The 23684-nt window shown below is 35.7% G+C and overlaps 2 protein-coding genes across 2 annotated transcripts; both read right to left on the reverse strand.

Annotated features, from left to right (window-relative positions):
- Positions 1-7387: 7387 nt before the first annotated feature.
- Positions 7388-9366, reverse strand: LOC109192782 (3-ketoacyl-CoA synthase 12-like). Its single transcript, XM_019343487.1, has 2 exons — positions 7694-9366; positions 7388-7569 (listed from the first exon to the last, which is right to left on the reverse strand). Exon 1 carries the CDS (start codon positions 9139-9141, stop codon positions 7732-7734), a length of 1410 nt encoding a protein of 469 aa, XP_019199032.1. The 5' UTR covers positions 9142-9366; the 3' UTR covers positions 7388-7569; positions 7694-7731.
- Positions 9367-21080: 11714 nt separating this feature from the next.
- On the reverse strand, positions 21081-23417 carry LOC109193180 (exocyst complex component EXO70A1-like). Its single transcript, XM_019344030.1, has one exon. It carries the CDS (start codon positions 23133-23135, stop codon positions 21240-21242), a length of 1896 nt encoding a protein of 631 aa, XP_019199575.1. The 5' UTR covers positions 23136-23417; the 3' UTR covers positions 21081-21239.
- Positions 23418-23684: the final 267 nt, after the last annotated feature.

Here is a 23684-nt window from a genome sequence, read left to right on the forward strand (position 1 = left end):
GCTTTCATGAGAACAACAGAGCCTTTTATGACCTTCAAAACTCCACCTTCAGCTATGTACTTGTATCCCAGAGATTCCAAGGTGCCCAATGATATCAGATTGCGTTTCAAATCAAGAATATACCGCACATTGGTAAGAGTCCTGATAACGTTATCATGAGTTTTAATCTGCACACTTCCAATTCCACTAACCTTGCATTGGGTATCATCACCCATCAAGACAATTCCACCATTAACCGGTTCCAGAGAGATGAACCAGTCTTTGTGAGGACACATGTGAAATGTACAACCAGAGTCTAGAATCCACTCGGTTTCGCTCCGTTTGCAACCGGAGCTAACAGATAACAAAACATCGCCTTCTGAATCACTTTCAAGAACACTAGCTTCAGCGGACTTCTTTTCTCTCTCTTGCTTGTTTTTCAACTTGAAGCATTCAGTCACATCATGACCATGCTTCTTGCAGTACTTACAGGATTTGTTGGACTTATGTCCTTTGGACTTGGATCTAGAATTTTTATTGCTACTCCCTGATTCAAGTGAACGACCCCTTACAGTCAAGCCTTCACCTTTGTCCTCAGACTTAATTTCAAAGTCAAACTTTTCTTTGGACAATAGGTTCGACTTAACATTGTCGAAAGTAAGGGTATCACTACTATTACCATACAACATAATTTCTTTGAAATGCTTGAATAAATTAGGGAGAGAGACAAGCAATAAAACAGCACGATCCTCATCGTCAATTATGACATCAATATTTTCCAAGTCCAATAAAATAGAATTGAATTCATCCAAGTGAGATTTAATAGAAGTACCTTCCGTCATACGGATTGTGTACAGACGCTCCTTCAGGCGTAGCGTGTTCGCCAGAGTTTTGGCCATGTAAAGCGTATCCAGCTTGGACCATAAATCTGACGCAGTCGTCTCACTTAACACCTCACGTAGAACCTCTTTAGACAGGCACAAAAGAATGGTTGAACGTGCCTTGTCATCCAGATCTTTCCAATCTACATCTGTCATTGTAGCCGGGTTCTTCTTCTTCCCAGCTAGCGCTTTCTTCAAACCGTTCTGGGTTAGAACGGCTTCCATCTGAACCTTCCAGATAGAAAAGCTAATTTTCCCGTCGAACTTCTCGATATCGAACTTAGTAACAGTTGACATCTTTGAAAATAATTCTCAAATAAACTTGGCTCTGATACCACTTGTTAGGAATATAGCGGAATAATGCGGAAGCGAAGAATCGAAAATTGAGAATTATAGAAGTTAAATAATAGGGAAAATAATATAAATGACAGAATAAGGCAATTGCTAATTTGGGAGATTATAAAATATATATATTAATCTCTAAATAGAGAATACAAAGAAAATATATATATATATTAAATATATACTCTACGTGAGAGAAGATAAAGAATTGAATGAATTAAAATTGATGCCTGATTACAAAGGAATTCTAGCCTATTTATACATTTCAAACTAGATACAAATGTGGTGATTGTAAGAAGACCCAAGAAATTAGGTGAAGATGTGAAACATGGATGCTAGTTTCATGATGAGTGGTCTTCATGATTTTGAGCCACACAATTTGAGCCACATATTATATCTAACAGTTCTCTTTAGCAGTCAATATTCACTGCTGCCATTGATTATACTTGACTATTTTACAATGTTATGGCTGGTCATTCATGTTGTTGTGTTTATATATATAGCTTTCGAATTTAGGGACTTATAAGCATGATAACTTGGGTTACTTCTGGAGTATTTACTTCTTTGGCATTCTGTAAAATCTGAGTCTTTTGTGATTAATTAGAGCAAGAAATTATTTGCTTATGTTGATAGCGTAAACAGGCGGTGGCGTCGTTGTGATGCATGTTGGAAATTTATATAGTAATGGAGTTTAATGTTTCGGATGTACTATCATGAAAGTTTAAATAATATTTGGAATTGTGGAGTTATAAATATTATTTTAATTTGGTAAAAAGTAATTAGGAAATATAAATATTACCTACGATTGGAACCGAATAATACTCAATAATATTTGAAGTTGTGTCTTTGCTTAATTTTTGGAGTGATTTAATTATGCATGGGGAGCAAAGTCACAGTAGCAATATTCATATTCATGTTGATGCAGCAGTATACCCTGGTGAGGAAGATGGCTATGTTGCCGCGGTTGTTCATGATGGGAGTGGTGGCTACTTGACAGCGAGAAGCTCTATTGTCCGTTGTTTACATGATTCTCATCTTGTCGAAGCTATGGCGGTGAGAAAGCTCTTTCTTGGACTATGGATTGCGGTTGGCATAAGTTGATTATTTATTCTGATTGTCAAATGGTTTGTTCACGGTTGAAGGCGGGCACCCTAAATTTATCACACGCACGCTGTGTTCTCAAAGATTGTCATAACCTCAAACGACATTTTGATACTGTGTCGTTTAGATTTATTTTTAGATCAGCGAATAAGTTGGCTCATGCTTTAGCTAGGGCGGCTAATTCTCATTATGGTTCTCATTGTTGGTTCTCTTCTTTTCCAGCTAGCTTGTATTCAACACTTGATTAATAATAATTAATTTTCCGTTTGTTTTCAACAACAAAAATTAATGATTATACATAATGGAATGACCTATTTGACACTTTTTTCAAATTTATACATAAATTTGTACACTGTATTTGTAGGCTTTCCAGCAGGGCTCGCGTGCACATTTAAGGGACCGATTGGGCAGATTCGACGGCATTGATAGCCGAGAATTGCGGTAAATTACTTTCGTTAGCAAAACACTTCCATTTTCTATATTAATTAGGAATGTATTTTAGGGAGTTTGTTAGCGCCTAATCTGGGGTCTAATTAACCGGTGATTCGTGAAATTTAATGAGAATATTGCTTTCTTAATTTGGCCGAAAGCCTGGTGTATAAATACGTTGAACAAAAAAAAATCAAAACAAAAATTTTAAAGTACTAATTCAAACTTAAAAATTAAATTATCAAGAAGATAGAAAAGTGTAGGGAGTAATCAAATCTAATAATTATGTTTTAAAATATTTTAAACCAAACATTAATTATGATTTTGATTCTAATTCGTAATCTGTAAACCTATGAACTAAACACATCCTTAACAGGGCGTTTGGTTGGAGAGAGGTAATTACGTGGAAAAGGAATTGCAATTCCATGGGAGATGAATTACTGAGAATAAAGTGAAATTTAAATTCAAGTGTTTGGTTTACAGGAATAGAATTACTGGGAATTTCAATTCCAATGTTTGGTATATATGGGAATTGAAAGGGAATAAGTAGTATAAAGTCAAAAATATTCATTGTTGTTGTTAGGCATTAATTTTAGGTTAAAAAAGGAAGGGGTAATTTTAACTCATCACTATCTTTTTTTCTTCTTAAAATTCCAGGAATTAAAATCTCAGGGGGGCATGAGATTTTAATTCCATGAAAATGGGGGAAGTGCAATTCCTTTAAACAAAACAAAGAAATTTTGTGGCCTTTGAAATTAAGTGAGAATTAAATGGGAAGGGAATTTAAATTCCCTTCAACCAAACGTCCTATAAAAGTTTTATGAGTGGAAAATATATCATTAATATATGAGCGAAGATTAATAGGTTCGTTGGATTGACAAGTGTAAAATTGTCCTTCCCTGCCAATGTTCTTAATTGCCCAAGTTGGCTAGCTGGCTTTACGTACAAAATAAATAAACATGCCCAAGCTCAATAGTTATGGTATGTACCGTGGTCCACGCAGCTATGTGGACCACAACCTATAAACGACATCGTTTTGCGTAATTTTACTACTGGAAATTATGAAATTTTCGACCACTTGAAAGTGATCTTAAATCAAGTCGAAAGTAAAAAGTGGTCGGAAATAGCAACAAAGATTTTTCCGGATACCAAAAGTGGTCGGAACAAGGCTTTCAACTTGATTTTAGATCACTTTCAGGTGGTCGGAAATTCCTTAATTTTCAGCAGTATTTTGTTATGTGACCCGCTGTAATATATATTCATAATGTACATTATTCTAACACATAATGCATATTATCTTATCCCAGAAGTTTTACTATTCTAATACAAAATACATTATTCTAACAACATAATGTATATTATTCTAACACATAATGTACATTATCTTACCCCAAAAATTTCATTATTCTAACACATAATGTACATTATTTTAACACCTAATGTACATTATAATGTACATTTCATAAAATTGAACAACATCATTTTTTTACCATGGTTCACACAATAATTTGCCGCCAAGCTAAGGTAGAATATGTTCCTTTAGTAGGGTTAACTGTTTCCTAAAATGTGTCGAACCAAACAATAATATTGTGATCATGATTTATTAATTTAGTAGATACACACCGGTACGGTATTTATTGGTACACATTAATTAACTTTTATATACACACCGGAGTATTTTTCATCTTAGGATCTCGTTCTTATTTGAGAAGCATTTATATATCTTAATCGAATTCTAATAAAAGTTTTGATAGTCACATTTTATCTTGATTCGTTGAATAGTGAATAAAATTTTTCTCTCCAAACTTATCATCTTAGATATAACCTTTTAGCCCATCACAAACATCATAAGCTAGCTATGATATATAGCATCCACACAGCATTATCAATCGTTATGCTCTGGACCCGTGTCCAGCATGCATGCTGGACTTTTTTTTTTTTTTTTTTTTTTTTTTTTTTTTTAATTTCAGATTCGTTATAGGAGTATATGTTCATAATTTTATTACTATATGTTCATAATTGTAAGTTCATATGTCAGCGCTCTATGTTCATAATTCAATAACTGTACATTCATACTTCCATAACTGTACATTCATAATTCCGTAACTGTACATTCATAATTCAATAACTGTAAAACTTCATAATTTTCGAAGCTCTATGTTCACAATTTTAGATTTCTATGTTCATAATTTTATCACTATATGTTCATATTGTAAGTTCATAATGTCAGAGCTCTGTGTTCATAATTCCATAACTGTATATTCATAATTGCATAACGGTACATTCATAATTACATAACTGTACATTCATAATTCTGTAACTGTACATTCATAATTCAATAACTGTAAAATCATAATTTTCGAAGCTCCATGTTCACAATTTTAGAGCTCTATGTTCATAATTTTATCACTATATGTTCATAATTGTAAGTTAATAATGTCAGAATTCTATATTTATAATTTTATAACTTACATTCATAATGTCATAACTGTACATTCATAATGCTATAACTGTACATTCATAATCCCATAACTGTACATTCATAATGGCACAAACAAATAACGCCGTTAACGCCATTAACGGTGAGACAAAATCAAAAATTTATTTTTTTTAACTGGAATGACGCGTTTTTCTTAAAAACCACGTCGTTTTGGACTCACGGGTCCAGGGCATAATTTGCCCAGCATTAGCGAACAACATATATTCCAGGCTGGGGGATGCCATCTTCACGGCACCATAATTGGCATGATTTAGCTCAATCACGCACTGCATGCATGCACTGCTGTTTCTATCCATCCCCACCCCCCACCTAAAACAGACAATAACATTCATTAAATTTCGGCTCTTAACTAGGGTTCGGAGAAAGTAGGAATGGATAAGGTTGCTCTGAGCAACTCTCCACAAGAAAACTTTTACTCTATCTACTAGTACAAGGCAAAATCCAAAAGTTTGATTTTTTTTTTTTTTGGAATACATTAGTTTTCGTCAGCTTACGCAGTTACGCGGGCTTTGAGCAATGACCCACATGCCTTCGATGGGAATCGAACTGCTATATGTTGGAAATTTTATCTAAAATGATAATTTTGAATGGTTATTTTGGGGTGGGAATATATGTGGGGTTCACGTCTGATTTGGGTAAGATGAAAGTGGATTCACACTCTTCGTAGTGAAAAGAAAAAATTGATATATTATACACTTAAAATGGATAATAGGTGAATGAGAAATTGATTCTCAAATTAAACTTATTTGATAGAAGTCAAAAGTTGATTATTAAGCACCCTTCGGTGCTTTGTGATGTTACTCTTCGATGGTATTAGTGAATTAGCACTAATCGGTGCTAATTAAAGCAAAGAGCCGTTTGGTGCTTTATTTCACCATTAGTGCTTAATTAATTAAGAGTAATACAAGAAGTGCTTCTTTCATAGCACCTTTTTGGTGCTTTATATAGCACCTACGAGAGGTGCAATTCAAGATTTTAACCTTTTGGATGTGGCCAAAAGATTGTGACTTCTCGGTTAATTATGAAAGGTCCGATAAGTTAATTTACTTCTTGGACTGTATGTTGGCTACTCAGATGTTTTGAAACAAGTTATTAATGGGTTGGTACGAATTAATTGTATAATTAATTTCAAAATTATTGATATTTATTTTGATATTAAGTATGACCGTTTAAAACGTTATAATCCATTTATTAAATTGAATTTATCTGTCATACAAAATGCTAAGATTTATTACATCCCTTATATACACCTTGTGCATGGACAAAATTTTACAAGGCCGGATTGAAAAATCATTTTTCTATTCATACGTTGTCTTTCTTTCCCAAAATCCTCTGCTCATTCATATTCCTAAAAGTTTTTGTGTTCAAACCTTTATTCTAGTTTGTTGAAGGTGATGCTACAACGCTCCTAGCACCACCAAGAGGTAGCGAATCGATTTAAAAAAAAAAAAAATGTGTTTCTCACGACTTGGAACCCTTTTTCTTTCTTCTCATTTTTCTTGTTCGTTGGATTATTTTTGTTAGATTATAAATCCCTTTATATATATATATATATATATATATATTTTGTAAAATCAAATTATTCACCAAACATTATATTCTGTCACCAGAGTAAAACTTTCAAAATAACCCAAAATTTGCTTGTTTTATCAAACATGAATATTTTTTTTTGAATGCTACTGTCTCTATTACATTGTAGTATCTGTTCAAACATACTTTCTCAACCTAATGAAAGACACTTATATTTTATATATTATGTGCTCTATTATTCGGATTTATTCCAACCAATTATAAAGCTGCTTGATAATGCACGGGTCATAGTCATGCATGTGATTAAATAAACAGTATCACATTTATTGACTTATTTTTCATAATATTTCGATATGACACTTATTTTGACCATATATAGGATATATAATAATAAATCCACTCCAACGAACCATTATTTTACATTTATTTTTGAAAGGAAAATATCAATTCATTAAATCATCAACTAAAATATTCCTAATGGACAAAGCGGTGCATGAAGCCATTTTCCACAACTTGACTTAGAAAATGGCCCCCTAGCAACAGTATCATAACCAGCACGATTCGCAGATCGTTTGACAAACTAAAAATAAATATCAATAAAACTAAAGTAGAATGTAAAGCATAATAAATTTACTGAGCATCAGTTTCAACATCAAAATGATCAAAAATTATTTTACATTTATAATCACCATATATCACACTTATAACCAGGCCACTAGCGCACTATCATCATCAATCAATCAATACTATAATGAAAGGGGAAAGTGGGGAAAAAACAATCGAAATAAATAAGTAAAAGGCAGTAAATGCGTTTGGGGGTTCGATCCCCGATGTGAATGGAGCAAACCATTTGGCCAGTCCTTATCACTTAGTGCGCTGACCGTTGAGACCTTTCGGCTAGAGGGATATCTTTGGACAACCAAAAAAGGCAGTAAATGAAAATTTTGAAAGAGAGAAAATAAAATAAAATCATGAGACGCGATAGTCATCTGGAAGAGAAAAGCTGGCAGGATCTGCATTCTGAAGCCATCCATATTTGTCCAAGAAAGGGTTAATTAGGGTTTGTGGTGGGTAGCTATGAATGCAATCTTCCCAAACATTTGCATCTTCCAAATCTCGAACCACTTCCCACACACAACTGTTGCACTTAAACCCCGCCCCGAAGCTAATCATGAACACCTTATCCCCTTTCTTAAGCCTCTTCTTAGCTTCCATGTAGGCCAGCACGTACCAGAGGCTGCCGGCCGACGTGTTCCCGAATCTGTGCAGCGTCATTCTCGCCGGCTCCAAATCATATTCGCTCAGGTTGAGGCTCTGCCCTATGCCGTTGATCACCGCTTTCCCGCCGGTGTGGATGCAGAAGTGATCGATTCCAGTCTTGAAGTTGATGGCCGCCGGTTTTGAGGTGGTTCCGGGTTTTCCGGAGTTTGTCGGGAGTTTTTGGAGGAACGAGAGGGCGGCGTAGCGGATAAGCTCCCGGACGGGGAGGATTCTGGGCGCGATTTCTTTGAGGTTGTCGAAGAACGCCATGGTTGCGGCTTTTGGGAGGGTTTTTCCGAGGTGGAACCCGAGTTTCCCGAGTTCATCCTCCTTTTGTATGCAACAATTATAGGACTCATCTTTCCCGCCGTGGTGAGTTCTCACTAGGGTTTTCAGCTTGAACATGGCTTTATGCTTCACCGCCGGTTTGTTCGTTAAAAGTATAGCGCAGCCGCCGGACCGGAACAAACAGTTGGCGAGAATCATGGACCGGTCGTTCCCGGAATACCAGTTAGGACTCAGGCACTCCGAGGTTATAACCAAGGCCGACAGGTTTTCGCGAGTTTTAAAGATGTTTTCCACGATGTTAATAGATATGAGGCTCGCGCTACACCCCATGCCAGAGAGATTATAAACCTTAATGTCCTCTCTCATTTTGTACCCGTTGACAATCCGGGCCGATAACGACGGCACGGAAGCAAGCATGGAGACATTCACGACCAAAACATCAATCTCCGACGGACAAATCCCTTGCCTCTTCAACATCTTCCCAATGCTGTCGTGGAAAAACTCTTCCATCTCCGACACCCCATCCTCGTACGCCGGACACTCTTCCCGGCCCTGGAACACCATCCTCGGCCCGTACGTTTCCTCGCCGATCCCGGAGCTCACGATGGCCTTCAAAAGAAACTTATACTCGCTCAACCCAAGATTCTTGTTCCTGAAAACCACCTCCCCACTATGTTTCGTGCTCAGCATTCGATCATCCGTCGGTTTGTAGCACTGATAATCCAGAATGTAACACGCTCGGTTTGTCCTTCGATCCATCATCTTCTTCAGGGAGAAGAAGATACAGAGGAGAGGGAGAATGTAGATTACCAGAACGGAAATGGAATCCATGGGAAAACGAAGGAGAGAGGGATCTGAACTATATATTATTAATGCATTAAACCAAACCAAGAGAGAGAAGAAGGTTATTGTTGGATGGGTTTTGATGATAAAAATCTTAGTGGATTTATAAGGGGTACTTGTGTTACGATCGTCACTTTCGTGTGAAATTGCAATTTTGACTTTGGAAAAAGCCTGCTTGGCTGGCTAGTTGGCTCCATGCCTTAAAAGTTTCAGCTCTCAACTCCCACCAAGAATGGGTTGTAAATAATAATTAGACAAATGAAGGAGAATACATACCTAATTACCTATATGTATATATACTTGTAGTACAGATTAGGATAGTTGAACCTTATTATTCTTAACAAACTTAATTATTTAAGGTAGCAAGGCTAACCTAACAGACAACATATATAAGTTTGAATGTGAAAAGACATGTGACGATGATATACCAGATTATATGCATGGGGCATTATATATGCATTGATGCAACTTTGCAGGCGCTATTAAAGAGGGAGAAATCATAATAATGGTTGTACTATGTTCCAGTTACAGAATTGATGTATTTTGTGGGCAATCCCAACGTATGTACCAAGTTGGTTAGGCTGTTGATTTGGTAAGTATGGTTACAAGTTCAACTCCCTGTAAGAGCAACCTATTGACCTGGCTAATTTACCTTTATCTGACTTTTTTGTGGTCATTTGCCAGCTAGAGTTACAAGGCGGAATTTGTTAGCTGCATATTCTTGCATAGTGATTGTTGGTTTCCCGTCACCGAAAAAGAAGAATGGATGGTATTTTGAGGTTGGGGGCATTTAAGAACCGTGAAGGGAGGTAGATGGAAATCTAGAACATAAATTTATTGAGGATAGCCAAAAACAGGCACACACTGTAAAGGTTATACGAGTCTGTGTGTATATATGACTTTAATTATTGTTTTGAGCTGTTAGTTAGCTAGGCTTGGTATATAGGCGCCCATTGGAATTCATCCCAAAGAAATTAAGCATTATATATGCTCTTCAATATATACAAGATTATAGCTATATATATATATATTATAGGTGCACTTATAGGTGAAAATATGTGCACCCAATTAATAAATGCAGATAAAAACTACATGCACTTGTAGGCGAAAGTAGGTGCACGGTGAAAGTAAGTGCATCCGATCAATGAATGTTGACACGTGACGCGCACTGATTGGTTCGCATTTCTCTCCTAGGCACTTATTCGCCCTTGAACGCGACCCTATATATATATATATATATATATATATATATATATATATATATATATATATATATATATATATATATATACTGATTGGATCCTGGCTGATAGGGATGGCAATCAGGGGGGACGTACATTTTCCATTTTCGAAACCCTCCCTCATTCAATTCCTAGCCCTCGTTAGGGAAAGGAAATCCTTCATTATCAGTGACCGTGGAGAATTTTTGGAGGTAGAATCCAGTCCCCAATCAACTCATTATAATCAAATTACCCTTCCCAAAATGTCTTGGACTCAGTTTGAATCTCTGTATTAACTGATGAAAAGATAATAATGTGGTCCATATGTTACTTAGAGCTTTTCAAAAAATAATCAACTTGCACATGGATAGTGATGGGGATAAGGGTTTTGGATCCGGAAGAGTGAACATAGCATAGAGTAATGAGGGCAATTAGGGGAGAGTTAATGGCAATGATGAGGCCAACCGTTGAGGAAGGCGGTTCGACGCGGAAGAAACAAGAGAGAGTAAAGGCGATCTCATGATTATGGTATTTATAGCTTCATTTGTGGTGTTTATAAAACATTAATCGTTTCACTCTTCTTGTATATGTATAAAAGACCTGAGAAGCTTGATCAGTAAAAAAAAAGGTTGAGCAATTTGAATATACAAAGTTAATAAGTACACAACTACAACAACTAACACTGTACAAAGTACATGCATTCATTCATTGTATCATCATTACATGCACATGCAAAAAATGCAATGGAAATGGATAAATATTGACGTATATGTTTAAACGATTGCACATAGTAGTGCACATCAATGCACACACCAATACACAAAGATGTTATTGTTTGCATTCATACCATGAATAAAATTCCTATAAATATGGTGTTGATATTTTATCTATTTAAATTCTTTTAAACATCCTATATTAGTTTACTATTTCACCCCATTTATTTATTTTAAGTAATTCTCAACTTGAACTCTTATCAAGTCATAGCCATTAAAAAATTTTAAATTGATGCCCATGATTTAATCTCACAATCTCACCTAAAAAGGTGATCTCATATGATCATATATATATATATATATATATATATATATATATATATATATATATATATATATATATATATATATCACACACACAAGTTAGTTAGTTCACATTATTATAATAATTATTATTATACTTGTTGGTTTTAGGACTTTTGGCAGTCCACGGGTCCAACACAATCGGTAGATTGGTGAATTCACTGAAAAACTAAAGGTGTAAAGATTGATAATATATATATATATATATATATATATATATATATATATATATATATATATATATATATATATATATATATATATATATATATACACCCACACACACACAAGTTAGTTCACATTATTATAATAATTATTATTATACTTGTTGGTTTTAGGATTTTTGGCAGTCCACGGGGGTCCAACACAACCGGTAGATTGGTGAATTCACTGAAAAACTAAAGGTGTAAAGGTTGATAATTTATGCTGCTAGAAGTAGAATATAAAAATAGATATAGAAAGAATATGAAACGAGGATTTTTACGTGGAAATCGAAAGAAAAACCACGAGCCTTTTTGGGCGGTGCAAAGCCTAAATTCACTATTTTTGTAGGCGTTTTGGTACATGATATTTGTATAGAGTGTATGATATAGGAATGTAGTTGTCTCTCTTTCTTTCATGTAATGGAACTTCTCTTCTAATACAATGGAACCTTAGTGAGAGTGGAAGAGTGATGTGGGAGAGAGAGTCTTCCCATGTAGGAGTGGAAGAGTGATTGAGTGATAGGGAAGAGTGACCTCTTATGTGAGGAAGAATGATCCCCCACTTTTTGTTCTTCATCCTTCTTTTATAACAATAAGAAGTGTACGTTGGGTTTCAAAAAAAAAAAAAAAGAAAAAGAAAAGAAGTGTACGTTGGGTGACTTGTCAATAGGGACATAATGAGCCATTTAATAAGGTAGTAAATAGGATGGATAACAAAAGATAGTAAATAGGTAATTAATAGGTACTGTAATTGGTGGTGATAATGGGCAGTTATGGGTAGTTATGGGTATTTAGTGGGTGTTTATGTTTAGATAATAAGGGAAGTTAATGGGTGATAAATAAAATAAAGGCTACTTATATTTGAAGCTTTATGGGATAATAAAGAAGTATTTATTTCGGGGTTTTGGTGGTCGACCGGGTTTAAGTGGTTTAACTGGCTTGGGGCTAGGCGGTTTAACCGTGTTCAAATATTGGGTATCTATTAATACTGTACAATTGTTTATTATTGGAGAAAAAAAAAATTCTACCCTGGCGGCTCAAATCGATTTGTACATGCATATCCATTTCAACTCCTAACTAAATCATTGGTTTTAATTACCCCACTTGGCTATTTTTTATTATTATTTTTTAATTTAGGTAATTCCGCCCCGCCACTAGAGTCAAAGGCACTACGGAGGTAAATCACGAGTAATCGCGCAATCAACTTACCGGTCAGATCCTAGTCTTCCTGTGCGCATGCACAAGTGATCCAATACAAACCTTCCAACATCCTTGGACCTTTTTCCCATACATGTTTCCAGTGAGATTCGAACCCTCACACTACCGCCTCCAGTCATGACGTTTAAGTCAAGTGACGAACCAACTATATGCTAATTCTTCGGGGCCCCACTTGGCTACTCTTGTCCAAGGAGGTCAAAGACTTCAAATTTTATATGTATTAGAAATCGTTGTAACACAATACAATATTACAATTATTAGTATAAAATCAACCATTGATCAGTCTGACACTTAACTCCCACTCGAGGAGGCCAGTTCCATGATTTACCATAGCTTCCACACCCGTCTTCAAGATAGAAACAATGAAGATCCTCAAGTTTGGAGTTTAAAGTTAAGAAAACAAATAGTTATTGCTAGGAAAACATGGCATGCAATTGGTGACTCCCTCTAAGACTAGCTCTGAAAATGATTTTTGGTAAGGGGTTCTAACTTTCAGTAATACCATAAACTTATTAATTTGAACTTGTTTCGACTGACATGAGCATCGAGTGACATGAGCATCTTGTGTTAATTATTGGACCAACACTTCGATCTATATTCAATATTTAAGCCATCAACTTTATATACACTATAATTCTAACAAATTGTTTTAATTGAACCCTTAGGATATGATTTTAAAACACCAACAAAAATACCAAGTGGCTTGTGGTCTACGGGTATCTAGTTGTTCCTTTAAGTGGAAGGTGAAAGATTCGAACCTCAATTTTGAGGCAAGTAGTTTGTATATAGAGTATCCCCTTTCTTATAATAATTTAAAAAAAAAAACAAAAAAAAAAAAAAAACACCCCAACAAAAATATAATAAGATAGATTACTATATAATAATTGCTATTCTTTTTTTTTTTTTTAGGTAAAGAATTAAATGCCGAGTATAATGTAGCTAGAGGCCATGTGGAATTATGACGGGCATCCAGTTCAACACTTGTGTTGCCCCGATAGATATATTATCTAATTTGTCTTTATTTAAAACAAATTGTGTTTTCTAGCAAGAATTGAAAAATGTCAAATAATCATGTTTTCTAACAAGAAAAATCTGTTGATGTGCGCATGGGTTTAGCTCATTGATTCAGTATGCAGTATTTGAGATAAGAGATCAAGATTCAAACCTCGAGAGTGACAATGTGGAGATTTCTCTTAAAGTGGATAGATTCCTTGTGAGTATCGACATTTGACTCTATCTGCTGAGCCATTAGGTCACCGTAATTTACATCTTCCCAAATACTCTATCAGACCGGGATACGGGAGCCCTTGGTGTTTGGAAATTCAACTTTTTCGGAGAAGAAAAATGTGTTGATTATTCAACCTTCTTTGTTTCCTAAGTCTTTAAACTTAGTCACGTCAAAGATGGATGTTAAAAGATTTTTAAAAATGTGGTAAAAAGAAGTATTTTAAATCACCTTAATTAGATTATGCGTAGGACTAAATACTAATAACTAACACTGTACAAGATACACTCATTATATCATTATTACAAATTCAATGGAAATGGAAATATCTTCACGTACAACATTGATTATATCCATCACAACCACCACTAACTCCAAAACCTATTGATAGCCAATAGAGTTAATTACTAGAAATTGTTAATCGTTGATATATTTATTAGTTAATTCACATTATAATTATAAATTATTATTATTATTATTATTATTATTATTATTATTATTATTATTATTATATTATACTATATTGTACAATTGTTTATTATTGGACGATTGGAGAAAAAATATATATTTTTATACTCTGGCGGCTAAAATTGATTTGTACATATCCATTACAACTCCTAACTAAATTAATGGATTTAATTACCCCACTTTTTTTTTGGGAAACTCGTAATTATTACTTGATAATGTCTATTACGTAAACTCAACTCCGGTGTAATAACTTATAAATCACACAGGTGAGGTAAAACACATTAAAAAGACCTGATATAATGAGTTCAACTACGAGGTTGTTGACAAAAATCAAACTCGTGACCTTCTGGTACAAAAATCATCCTACTCCCACTTAGTCACCCCTTTCGTGGCCAGCGCTTTAACATTTTGTATTTAATTGCACCCGTGTTTTATTTTGTTCACAAAGAAGAATTCGATCACATGTATTAGAAATCATTGAAGTAACCTTAGCCAAGTTGGTCGGACAGTTAATTTGATAATTAGAAGATTTTAAATTTGAGCTACATAATGACCTTTTCGATTTGAGTGTCAATTAGGATCACAAGAATACTGTCTTCACCCACATTTAGATAGGTGGTGCGAGCTCTAAGAATGATTTTTGGAAAGAGCTTTTACTACCAGCAAAGTCATGTTTCCACAATTACGGTAAGGGCAACATCTTCACGCCATTCTAACTTGGCCCATAGACCTGCAACCATTGAAGGACCAACAGTTACGCCATGGACCCGGATCCACCTTGTAAGGTAGACTTGAGTCAAAATATACAATTTATATATTGAATGTTTGCAATTTATATACTAAATGTTCTATATATAAATTGTAGTGTTTGTCTACAATACTTCAATAGTTGTGATACATTTTTTAAATAATTGCAGTAGACAAATTAAAACATGCACTGTAGAGTACTAGAGTATTTTGAACAACTTTTTTTTTTCTTTTTATGGTATGTTGCAATAAAATATCATATAATTTTTAATATTTTTAATATTTTTCGATGTCCTCTAACTACTCCATTGTTATGTAATGATAACACATATTGATTACCCTAACGAGTAACCACTTTGTTGTTCATTGACGAAGACTAAATACTGAAAAAAAAAATGTCCATTGGTGTAAATTCGGATTATTAGTCAACAGAGACGTACTACAATATAATAGTACAATAAAGATGCCACCTAAGCTCTTTCAAGTTTATAACTCTTGATAAAAATATTTGGAGATATTAAAATAGGTTACACTCGTCGAGTCTGTCTATTCCATCCCGGAATAAAAATAGAATGGACTTTGATTTTTTAGAATATATATATATATATATATATATATATATATATATATATATATATATATATAACTTGTGTGAACCATGGTCCACACAATAATGATTGGCCCCACCATGACCTATAGGCAGGCCCATTTTACGCCAACAAAATTGGTGAGCTTTGATAAGTTTCATCCTCCTGGCTCTCTTTGACGACTTTAAAAATATTACATGTACTCGGGGTGTTACACCTTAGCTTCAGTTCCTTACTATTACACGCAAATGTACCTAAGGGGATAGAATCAAGAGATTCAATGAAAACTAATCACAATTTGGTTTTGTATTAATCACAAAACTAATCTGTTATTTCTAAATCAAATCTAGCTATGTGCTCAACATCATATCTTATCTTGGATATGGACTTAAAGAGCCATAAATTTGGACCGCTCTTAATTATTGTTATTGGATTAGTAGATCAGATGCTGGATTTGTATTCAAATGTATAAATAGGCGGCCTATAACAATCGTTATATCCTACACCACGGCGCACATAGCACTGTGCGCCGCGCGCCTCCCAAAACAACGTCGTTTTGGGGTAGTGTTGGGAGGCGCGGTAGGAAGTTACTGAGATTATGTGTATTTGTTCACAACGTTATGTGTATTTGTTCACAACGTTATGTGTATTGGTTCATACAGTTATGTGTATTTTTTATACAATTATGTACATTCTTTTTATACAATTATGTACATCCGAATCAGAAAATTTGTGTGTATTATGTTAAGAGTTGATGTGTATTATGTTAAAAGTTTATGTTTATTATGTATTATGTTAGATTATGTGTATTATCTTTTAAAAAGAGTATGTATATTTTGTTATATAATTATGTACATTCATGTATAACATTATGTGTATTCTAGTATAACATTATGTGCATTCTTGAACAGCGGGTTTTTTTTTTAAAGAAAAAATTACTGCCATTCACTGGGGCGGAAAATTTCAAAAAAAAAAAAATTAAAACGACGTCATTTTGCATCTGGGCGCATAATGCAACGCGTGCCGTGGTGTAGGATATAAATTGCCGGCATATAATTGCTTGAATTGCTAAATGAACCTTTTGAAGCCCCCATAAGAACCTTGCATTATATTGTGTTGTAGCCCAACAGAAATCTCGATCTCTTCACCAACCCTTTCAAAAGGGCTATGGTCCAGCAGGTGTTACTGTGTTACGGCAAATTATGCTGTGCATCCGTGTGCACCAGATGCAAAAACGATGTCGTTTGGACTAAAAATTCGCGTCCCACTTAAGAAAAAAAAAACCAGTTTCGATTCCCAGCAACGACATTATGTTTATTCATTCTAGATTTTTAGTTCATTCATTCTGAATTTTTAGTTATGAAATTATGGATATGTAGTTATGTAATTCTGGATTTATAGTTATGAAGTTATGGATATGTAATTATGCATGGTGTAGTTATGCAATTCTGGATTTATAGTTATGAAGTTATGGATGTATAATTATATGCAATTCTGGATGTGTAATTATGAAGTTATGGATGTGTAGTTATACAATTCTGGATTTATAGTTATATATGAAGTTATGGATGTGTAGTTATGCAATTCTGGATGTATAGTTATGAAGTTATAGATGTGTAGTTATGCATACAATTCTGGATTTATAGTTATGAAGTTATGGATGTATAGTTATGAACTTATAGATGTGTAGTTATGCAATTCTGGATGTATAATTATGAAGTTATGGAATTTTTTTTAAGTCAACGTCAAAACAACGTCATTTTTTATGGTAAACACGGATGCATAACATAACGCTCCCTGTCTTACAGTGTTAGTACTTAGTAGTCAAAAAATCCAAAGACTTAGGGGGCGTTTGGTTCGCCGAAAGTCTTTTTTAGGGAACTAAAATTATTAAAATTTGAGAAAAATTAAATTATAATGTGTTTTTTTTTATTACAAAGGAAGGGACACTCACATATACAATCTACACCTACACCGAGACTCAAACCTTAGACTTCTACAGAGGAGAGCAACCAAATATTAGTGGACCACAAGGTCCTTGGTAAATTATATTGTGTTTGATTCATGGAAACTATTTTCAATGGAATTCAAATTTCTCAAATATGATTTAAAAATTTCCTATCTTATCTTTAATTTATTTCCACAACCATCGAGAACACATTATGTACATGTAAATAAATTAAAGTACATAATATATTAATTTATTTCCACAACCATTGACAAATTTGAATGTTAATTATAAAAAATGACATTCAAATTATATACATGCAGTTAACATAATATGTACCTGTAAATAAATTAAAATATATAATATGTTAATTGTAATAGGTATATAATACGTTAATTGTAATAGGGTCATAATTTATTAACTGAACGTAATTAATTTTTTAATTATACGTTAATTGAATGTGTTTTGGACCAAAGTCCACGATACAAAAATTTATCCTAATCCATAATATAACAATTGCTATCTAATATACTATCAATATTTCTACTGATAAAAATGATGTCATATACATTCAAATCATTGATAAAATCTAAACATATTAAAGTTATTTACATGATAATATCACATAAATTTTAATATTACATTAAGTAATAAATTAAATAATAAACAAAATTAACATAACAGCAGCAAGTTAATAAATATTGGCAATATAGTAATACCAAGACAAACATGTTGATGGTTTCGTGATTCGAGGTAGTCACTCGGCGGGTCAATATAATCGATTGAAAGAGAAATAAAATCTAAAAAATAAATATATAGATACAATAATTTTAACGTAGAAATCAAATGATAAAAATCATAAATAATCTTTTTGAGTGGTGTCAAGCTAGAAAATTCACTATCTTTTGTAAGTGACTTTGTAGATATTTCATCGGGTGTGGATGATCATTCAGCTCATAGCTCCCTCTTGCTTGCTTCTCACCACCCACTTTTTCCCGTAGGGTCATGTACATGGTAGAGGAAAGCTTATATGGTCTCGGCACTTATGCATAACAAAGGAGATTAAGTGCTATATTTAATTGGATAAAAGGCTCTAATTATGGGATTAAAGGCTATGATTATGGAATTAAAAGCTCCAATTAATGGGATGGGAGGTTATGGAAATGAAAGATAATTAGGGAGCTAAGCTAATTGATTATATCCCAAGTGCTGATTGTTGAGTTTGACTGTCATGCTCGACTGCCTGCTAGGTGGTAACGACTGATTGCCCATGCTGGGTATCCATCATCAGTCCCTCACTTTCTGTGTCTCGCGAAGCATGGCGTAGGAAAGTACATTGTCACATTTCAAAATCAACTTAACAGTCGAATTCTAAACCAAAATTTGTCGACTCATTTTACAAGGAAGCGCGGTTGACTAAGCGCTGACTTCTTTTACAAGCATCCAGTCAACCCTAACATTAACATTTTCCCGATTTCTATTTCAATGAGGTGTGGTTACTGAGCGCCGACTCCTTTTACAGGCCTCCAAGCCAACCCCTAACACCAGCATTTTTCCCGACTTCTTTTTTCAAGGAGGCGGGGTTGATTGAGCGACGACTCTTTTTATAGGTCTCCAGCCAATCATAACACCATTTTTCCCGACTCCTTTTATAAAGAGGCACGATTGACTGTGCGCCGACTCCTTTTACAAGCCGGCCTCCAGCCAACCCTAACACCATCATTTTTCTGGACTCCTTTTTCAAGAAGGCGCGATTAACTGAGCGCCAACTCATTTTACAGGCCGTGAAAAAATATCTTGATGTTAGGATTAACTGGAGGCTTGTAAAAGGAATCGGTACTCAGTCAACTGCATCTCCTTGTAAAAGGAGCCGGCAAATTCTAGTTTAAAATTTAGCTATTAAGTTGATTTTCAAACGCGACAATATAATATACTTTGCGAGATAAAAAAAAATAAGGGACTAATGATGTACCCAATACCCCTCCATAACATCCAATTTATTACCCAATTATTATTATATTCATTTATTACCCATACATCCCCCTAATTACCCATAAATCCCATTGATTATCCTATTAACTACCCATGAATTACTCACCATCTACTATAAAAAAATGCCTAAGAACAAAGAAGGCGGGGAGCTCCATCATTCTAGAGAGACCGACAGCTCCATCCCTACATAATGTTATATGTACAAATCACCTACAAATTAGTGAATTTTTAGCTTGGCACCGTCCAAAATTTTAAAGCCCGTAGTTTTTACTTTTTGATTTTCATGTTAAAATTATTGTTATATTCATTTTTTACATCTCATTTTCATTCGATCGGTTATGTTGGCCCGCCGAGTGACTACTCTCGAATCACGAAACCAACACATGTCAACATTTAAAGTGGTTTAGGCTAAGTGGGATTCAATTAAGAAAGCATTGACTTGGTTAAGCTAAACTACCTTACTGACCTTTTTTTGAATACTGTTGACTCTATTACAAGGTAGTATGTATCTGTTTTATACTTTCTTTAATTATTACAGTTTAAAGAGTCAATACTCCACCACCGGGGTTCGATCATGTGACCTTAATAACTTAATTAAGTTAAATTAGAGTTCGAAATATCACTATATTTGACTCTCCAAACAGCTTCGTCAACTTTTGGAAGATGCAAAATTAGAGACGGAGTTTGAAATTGTTAGAAGCTAGACCACTCAATCTTTGGTAGATTCTTGCTTGTCTAATATATATGAAATTATGTACACACCTTTAAATAGTAATTATGCAATTTTATCGAATATAATAAACAATAATGCTCCGTAATGATTAAAGAAATGATCACGACTGAATGGTGTCCCACTTGCATCAAAAGCTTCATTCTTTTCACATTTCTTTTATGGTTTAATTTGTCGTACTTTATCATTGTGTTACGCAATATGGGGGTCGTTTTCGTTTAACCTTTTGCATGCAATAATGGCTGCTAACGTAGTTTAGCAGTGGAAGTGTGGAACCAGATATTATTGGCATTAATGATTAGTTTAATGTTGAACTTATCTTAATTAGCATACATTATCATATCCCTAATGAATAATATAAATAGCCCGCATTGACGACCCAATTAGTCACAAAAGTAAAATTTAAAAACAATAATTGTGGATTGAGTCTCACTAGTGTTAGTATACTCAAATTGAAAAAAATTATCATGATTCATATCATTTCAAATGTTCAGTTGGACCTACAATAATATATAAAGTAAAAGGAAAGCCAGTTATAACGGTATTTACATTCGGAAGTAATATTAAAAAATTAATATTTTATTTTCTAATACGACTCTTTAATGCATTGCCTCTATTGTTTGTCCTACATTGTACACAAGATACTATGGTCGGTTGCTTTGGATAAAAGCGTCAACGGCCGCGTAACGGCGATGTTGACGGTGACGGCGATGAAGTGCGGTTTGAAGCTTTGCTCCCGCCTGAAATACTCATTCCGTGAAACAGGTCAGACAGGTAATTTTGCAAATCGTCAGGGGTAAATCTGACCACTGATTCCGCGCCACGGAATCTGCTAAGATGCTCCTCGTACAAATCTCGATAACCCGGAACTATTCGGTTCGCAAGGGAAATCTTCACTTGGTCGCGTAGCTTCGGGTCGGGTATGACCCACGAACTCTGTCTCCGGTAGGCCTCCTCGAAACCGGAATTGAATTTCGTAAAGCAGTCATTTGCTTCCGCCGGAGAAACGGGGTCGGCAGTTGGAATCTCCGGGAATGACGACAGCACCTTATCCCAGCCCATCCTCTCGTAGTTCGCCGCGTACTGTTTCACCTTCCCTTCGTGGGTTGAGATCCAATCCGACCCGAGAATGAGGTTCAGGTTCGATTGTCGGACCTTCGAAACGACGTAGTTTAGGTTGTTCGCTAAGAACAGGTACGATAATGGCACGTCCTTGTACATCTGTGCCTTGCCGTCGAGTTTGCAGAGGAGGAGGAGAACGAGCCACGCGAAGCGCTCGGAGACGGCGGAGGCGCCGGAATCGTCGTCGTCGGGGTGAGGAGTCGAGAAGTAGGCCTCCGGCAACGGCGAGTTTGTCGACAACGGCCAGTCCGCGATTATTTCGGAAACTTCGCCGCTGTAATCGGAGAGGAAAACGAGGTAATTCATCACGTATCGAGTGAGCGGATGGACGGCGCCGCCGGGCGGCGGTTTGGAGGAATCCTTCTGAACCGCCGTCTCGAACTCCGTAAGCATCGCTCTAATGGCTTCTCCGAGCTTCAGGAGTGACATCACTGCCTGAGACCTCACCGCGGCGGTGGAAGTGAAGTCGAAAATGGACTGAATTTCCGACCATAGCTCCGAAACCGCCTCGTAAAGATCCAAAAAACGGAACATTTTCTCGATGGATAGCTTCTTATATTTCCCAACGGATTCCGCAAATCCCAACACCGACATCGCGCCGTCTTTTGTGATTGCCGTGAAACACGACTCTTTGATGTCGTCGGAAGCCGAGAAAACCTCGCCGCAGAGAATCCTCTCTCCGAGGAAGAGAGTTGTCACGGCGATTTTCACGGCAGACAGCCAATTCTTAACTCTCTCGTCCAACGTTTGCCAATCCATTTTCTGAATCTGGGAAGTGCTCGAGTTTTCCACTCCCAGATAATACAGAGTCTCATCCACGATGGATTTTCGGATTATGGTGTAAATCTTCATGCACTCTTTTCCGTATCCAGCTCCGACCATGCATTCCGCGACGGCTTTCAAATCCGCAACCGCCGTATCGGGAACTCTCGCCGCCGCGGCTCGGTTAACTGTCTCTTCATCTTCCTCGGAAGCATCGTCTCCCAAATCTGAAACACTGGATTTCGTCGAAGATCCTCCTCCGGAACACCTGGTTGAGGGATCCAGAAAGTAGCGATTTCCAGATAAAATAGTATAGAACTCTTTCTGAAGCCTTTTCATGGCGATTTGCATCAAGTTATGAGCTATAACGAGCTGCTCAGAGCTCGAATTCTCCATGGCCACTAGTTGCATAGCATGCTGCAAGTCGTTGACGCAACACAGAAACTCCATAGCCTCTACCCGATTATCCCGGAAAAGGTAGGAGATTCTCTCGTACGTTGCCGTCCCTTCAAGGTCCCATTTCCGGATCATCGGTTCTACGGTCGCAATCGTTTCTTTCATGAGCGTTTCGGAAAACGAACAGCGAGGAGGAGACGGCGACGGCGACGGCGACGGCGACGGTGATTTTGACCGGAAACTCAGAGGGGATCCAGGCTTCGATGATGAGAAAAACCCACCTCCCATTTTCGATCTGATCTGTTCTTTACCTACAATTAAATTAAATCCTCGATCTCAAAATCAAATCTTTTTTCAGAGGAGGGTATTGAATTGAAGAAAGAAATGAGCTTTTTTCGTTTTCAGATGTAGTTAGACAAGGTGGGTACGAGAAGGGAGACTGAGAATGCATGGGGTATTTAAGGATTCGGGTGAATTGAACGCGGTTGCCATTTTTAATTGTGATTCTCGTTTTCCGATCCATATTTGCTCGTTCAAACGGGGATTTCCATGGCCGTTAGTTGAGGTTTTTGTAAGTATCCTGGGAATAGGGCACGTAATAACGACAAGCTAAGGCGGATTATTTAATGTTGAGTGTGAGCGTGTGACCTTTACTTTACGTTGTGAATTGAAGGAAAATCTACGGAAATATGTGAGTGGAGCCACGGCTGATTTCTGTTTGGTTAAGGTTTTCACAGCTTAGTTCGATGCAGCTGTTATCTTATGTTGCAATTTTGATTGTTTCTGCCAATTGTTTTGAATACACCGTCCTATCTATATTTAGGTATAAATGTATAA

This window comes from Ipomoea nil, unplaced genomic scaffold, assembly GCF_001879475.1.
Source record: "Ipomoea nil cultivar Tokyo-kokei standard unplaced genomic scaffold, Asagao_1.1 scaffold1834, whole genome shotgun sequence".
Lineage (NCBI taxonomy): Eukaryota > Viridiplantae > Streptophyta > Magnoliopsida > Solanales > Convolvulaceae > Ipomoea > Ipomoea nil.